Consider the following 5595-nt stretch of genomic DNA (forward strand, 5'->3'; position numbering starts at 1 on the left):
GGAATAGAACTATCCTTGTAAAACCACAAAAGCTTATTAATTTAATTGATAACATACAAAAGCATGAAGCTGATAAGAAAATAACTTCTATTGATGGTAAAAAGTAGAGTGCACCAACCAAAAGGATTATGGATAAGAGGAAGATCCCTGAACAACAATAAAACATGAATAAATACACCTAAAGGTTAAGTACAACCCTATACAAATTAATGTTGTTATTTTCTATGGATATAAGGTTGCGAAGATAAGGGATTCAAAGAAATAATGAAGACCCTTTGTGGGTTTTATACCAACAAGTACCTCAAAAAGAAAATATGTAAATAAAAAAAAATTGTCTCCTCCTCTATTCAAATGGTGTCCCATATACCAAATACAAATGTGATAAATATAGCATCAAACATACCTCTTCCTCAATACACCTTGATTGATGTGCGGTTATTTTTAAGTCAAATAAAGATTTTAATGCTACTGATTGAAGCTATTAGGATCCTTTAGCATAGGAATTGAGCTTTATCTTTTCTTTTAAAAAGAAAACAAAAATGACCAACCATGATCAAGCTACTAAGGAAGAGAAGCGAGTAGAGGTTCTAGTGGACATATACCTTAGTACATCAATTATAAATATCCAATTAGCTGTTGATAATTTCTATACCACACTAATTTTGAATGGTTGGTCACTTGATAATTTTATGCTTGGTTCTTCATTTATGGTTCTTTTGGGAAGTTATAGATCGGGGTTTCCTCTTCTTTATTTTAATTTAATCAAATATTAGATGAAAAAAAAATACTTAGATTTATTACAAGACTTGTAATGGTCTTTTCTTTATTGTCTGTGATTTTTTATAGTTTGGGATGGATAACAAATAGTACTACTATATATGACATCATTATTTGTGATTCATGTGTATGCATAGGTCATATTACTTTGTGAGTTTTAATTGTTGATCCTAGTGGTATACTTGGACTTTGTGATAAAATTGAATAGGCACTAGTTTTAGAATTAGTGACCATTTATGCACTCAAAATACAAGCATGATACACCAATAGATTTAAAATAGGTGGCATCTTTTATGCACTTCATGATTCGACAATTTATCAAAGTAAATATCCTAAGAGCATGTCATAATAGTTATTAACTTCAAAGAATCATATCTTCCATACTCACATTCTACAATATTTTTTTGATGAGCTTATCAATTTAATAGATATTAAGTAGTAGGTTGGTCCTCGATCTAGTGATGCCTTTTGGAGTTAGGAAGACACTAAGTACTACTATATGTATTATCCATTTGTCTATCTTTAGTTGTTCTTAATCCACATATCACTCTAAATTGATTTACCATTATTAGATAATTAGTTTTCCTAATATTAATAATATCTCAAGGTATAAACTATGAAAGATGTATTTAAATCAATCTTGACCCCTAGATTTCTAAAGTCGACAATAAAAAACCTAATTTGACATGGAATTATTTTAAATCTACATAAGACCCATCAAATGGCATATGAACCAAAATATCTACCCTTATTTTCTTTAGTTGCACATTTACTTTAAGGTGTTGTCTAAAAATATTATTTAAGACCTTACTGACTTGATAAGTAAACACATTATCCTAGGTCAAACCCCTTAGTTGGCCTAAATAGTAGGAATGATAAAGATCAAAGACTATTTATAGAAATATTATTAGACTATATGATGATGATGCATGTTTGATTCTTTAGTTTTTATTTAAAATTAAGGTATGATATGGTTATTTTCCTCTATGATCATTTTGTGTCTTGGTATATTTATGTGTATATTGCATGTTTTATAATATTTTGCATGAAATGTATGCTAAGTCAACTCATAATATCTAATAGAATGGAAAAAGGAAGTTCCAATTTAAGTTAAATACTAGGATTTCAGAGATCCTTCTTATGCTCATTATGATTTATTTTAATAAATATTGCAACCACAATAATTTTTTTAAAGTACAAAATCTTAGGACATGGAATAAATGTACCAAAATTAATTGATGGAAAGGGATCTAAGATATAAGAAGCAACAAAAAAGAATAAATAATAAGTTTTACATATAAGAACATAAATTTAATAGTGATGAAAATTATATTAACCATAGTAGAACAAACCATATCATAAGTGTATTAGAGTTAATCATAGTGTGGATGTGCTACTCTCAACAAGCATATCAACATTAAATCATATAACTCAAACTATAAAAGCATCATATCAACATCTAATGACTATTGATCTTCATATGGAACACAAGAAAACTTAATTGAGCACTGAAAAACTATAAGAATATTCTAGCATATGATATTTGATTTGGAAAAGTTGGAGATTGTTATATTGTTATGTTCTTGTAGGTGAAATATTTAGAACAAAATATTTCATATTTATATTATATAACTTATTATTTTATATAATTTTATAAATAATTGATTTTAAATATAAGTGTGTGAATTAGTGATGTTGGCACAACATGCCCTCCGATATCACATGAAATGCTTTTATTCGAAGCTATGAACCAGAGAGATCATAAATGGGGACCACATCCCCATGCAACAAACCTGAGGCTCAAACCCATGAGGACATTGGATCAGCAAAGACACAAGTTTGTAATCACAATGACCTAGGAAGGGTTTGAACCATGATAGACACAACGACATCACCACTTATCCAACACAATATGGAAATATCTCAATTGATAAAACATATTATTATTATACAAACTATTAGAAGTTTTATCCATGTAAAAGGATCACATCACGAATGAAATGAGATTTTATTTGAATGAATACTCCCAAACGCATAATTTCCAAAACTAAAAACTGTGCTTTTTTAGGACCTCACTTTAAGAAGAAATTAATAAAACTGAATGGAATCGCTAAAAATATCCAAGAAACATAATTAATTAACAACTCTAATCATTGAAAGAAAGACATAGCAAGGCTAACAACACTGCCAGTTATATATATTTCCGCTCATATGAGAGATAGTACATAGATACGCAGTGCAACGCTTATTGTATGAACATAATATAGATGCGAAGTACAATGCTTACTGTATTAACATACGTCTAGAAAGATTATAAGTTGGTGCACTGCGTGATTAGATTTATATTATCACACAACCTGGCGAATAGGGTCAGCAGGGAGGGAGCAAGCAGGGGTGTTATGACACGCGTAACCGCACTCCGGCTTATAAAACACTGTTTCCACATAATTAGACTTGGAATAATGCTCTGGAACGGTTAAGGGGCGGTACCCGCGGAAGCACTCTGTGGCCCCAGTCACAGAGTCCACCACGTATGGCTTGTACTGGTATTGTACACCCTTCTTCAATGTCTTTTAACAAAACGAACATTAAGATCAATACATTTATGAAGGTCAGCTAAGCTTCTTCGGTGAACAGATTAGAAAAGACACTAAAAAAGAGAAACAAAACATACCACAGCGCTGGCCCAGACATCTACAGGAGTCTGTGTCATGTTCTCTACATTAGAAACGTCCCCATTGCCCATCTCAGAAGTGTTTCCAACGATCTTAAATTGTCGCCCAGACATGACCTTTTGAATCAACACAAACGTTACGATCACATCTTCTACCTGCAAACACAACCAAAGAAAGGAAATTTCTTAGGATTGTCATACGCACTTCATATATCAAGTTTATAATACCATTTAATTAGAGACATGGAATTTTCAGTCGACGTTAAAAACGTTTTTAAAAAGAAATTGCTTAGATTATGTAAATTTATTATAAGTTTGGGATCGGGTTCCATGATCTATGATCAGCATGACATAGCTGGAGAAGAGAATTCGGAGATAACCTACAGACCATGTTGACTACAGAGATGACGGGAGTGAAGTTAATGAGAAACAAGAAAAACATGGTCTGCTAGTTATTTCTCAATTATCTTCGATCACTAACTTATGCTCTTGATGCATGGATGAATATGAATGTGAAAAGAAATATTAACGAAAAACATAAGCTAGATAATCTAACCGAAAAATATTGGAAGGTATTGTGTACTATTATGCTTGACAGGAGAAGAGAAGAGTAGTTCAAAGTTACAGACCGGCCCTGGTTCGGAGCAAGCACTGATGTTATTGCAATCGTAACCGCACGAAACGTTCCAAAATACTGTTTCCACATAATCAGACTTGGCATAATTTTCCGGAATAGTGAAGGAGCGCTTGTCAGCCGAACACAAGGTGTTATCACTATCAGTGCCGACCACGACTGGCCTGTACTCATATGCTACTCCCTTCGTCAATTTCTGTTAACAAAACCAAGATTAAGATAAATACGTTTATGAAGCTCAGCCAAGCTCCTCGCGTAAAAGAGATTAGATAAGACAGTAAGAAAGAGAAACAAAACATACCACAGAGATGGCCCAGGCATCGCCAGGAGTCTCTGTCATGTTCTCCACTCTAGAAGGCTCCCAATTCCCCAGCTCGTCACTGTTGCCAACGATCTTAAACAGTTGCCCGGCTTCGGCACGTTGAACCATTATAAATGTTACGATCACATCTTGCCCCTGCAAACACACCCAAAGATAGAAATTTTCAATGGATTCTCACACGCACAAGATTCACAGATTTTATAATACTATTTTATTAAAGACATGATATTTTCAGTCTATGGTAATTATTCGCAATAAAATTTGATTAGATTATGTAAGGTTTTTTTCTTTATCAAGTTTGAAATCGCACTATATATCTATAATCACAGCGAGATAGCTAGAGAAGAGAATTCAGAAAGATCTAATAGAACATGAGACAGACCATGTTGATGACGGGAGTGAAGCTAACGAGAAGCAAGAAAAAATGGCCTGCTAGTTATTTGTCCATTCTCTTTCTTTAACTAACTTAATATGAATGCGATCCTAGTTATTAATGAAAAACATAAATTTAGATAATCTAATCCAGAAAACTTGGAAGCTATTGTGTGGTATTATGATTAAAGAAGAGAAGAGTAGTTCAAGGTTACAGACCGAAGAACGGACTGCATGAAGGCTGAGCGCACCCACAAAGAGGAACAGCAGGGCAAGGCTTTTCAGCTGGACAGCCATGACTTTTTCTTTGCTAAGAGTAATCAGAGAAAGCTAGATGTTCAGTAAATGAGAAGGGAACGACCTTTATATAGAGGGATTAAGATGGCGACCAGAATGGACCCACGTTGTTGAAAATGACGTCTGCCTTGCCCACATCCGAAAGGGCAATAAATTGTGTGGTCCTTAATGACGACAATGACATTTGGTTCATTTAATGGGGCGCGAATACCAAATCGCAGGCGAAGATACAAGTACTGACAGTGATAACAAGAACGTGAAGAAAACCTTTAGTAATTTAGAAAATAATTCATGGTAGATGAATAAAATAGACCATTACAAACAGTCACTATGATAACCACGGCACGGACATTTAGTACATTTAATTACGCGTGAATGTACCAAGTCGCAGGCGAATATACAAGTACTTACAGTGATAATAAGAACGTGAAGAAAATCTGTATAAGGAGCTTCTAGATAAATTAGTATTGTAATGTTCCAATGACTATAAAACGTGTTGTTAAGACAAGGAATAAGAAC

The 5595-nt window shown here is 33.4% G+C and overlaps 1 protein-coding gene across 1 annotated transcript; it reads right to left on the reverse strand.

Moving 5' to 3' along the window:
* Positions 1-2907: 2907 nt before the first annotated feature.
* Positions 2908-5119, reverse strand: LOC131057017 (uncharacterized). The gene is made up of 5 exons (XM_057991212.2): positions 4999-5119; positions 4387-4542; positions 4081-4281; positions 3452-3607; positions 2908-3347 (listed from the first exon to the last, which is right to left on the reverse strand). The coding sequence occupies exons 1-5, from the start codon at positions 5074-5076 to the stop codon at positions 3126-3128; spliced, it is 813 nt and encodes a 270-aa protein (XP_057847195.2). The 5' UTR covers positions 5077-5119; the 3' UTR covers positions 2908-3125.
* Positions 5120-5595: the final 476 nt, after the last annotated feature.

This window comes from Cryptomeria japonica, chromosome 7, assembly GCF_030272615.1.
Source record: "Cryptomeria japonica chromosome 7, Sugi_1.0, whole genome shotgun sequence".
In the NCBI taxonomy this organism is placed as follows: domain Eukaryota; kingdom Viridiplantae; phylum Streptophyta; class Pinopsida; order Cupressales; family Cupressaceae; genus Cryptomeria; species Cryptomeria japonica.

Bases quoted from the DNA above. Each gene is read 5' to 3' on its own strand.
- LOC131057017 (XM_057991212.2), bottom strand. From the start codon at position 5,076: ATGGCTGTCCAGCTGAAAAGCCTTGCCCTGCTGTTCCTCTTTGTGGGT. The intron at 4,282-4,386 runs GTATGTTTTGTT...TTTTGTTAACAG, and splicing joins ATGCCTGGGCCATCTCTGTG to AAATTGACGAAGGGAGTAGC. The intron at 3,348-3,451 runs GTATGTTTTGTT...TTTTGTTAAAAG, and splicing joins ATGTCTGGGCCAGCGCTGTG to ACATTGAAGAAGGGTGTACA.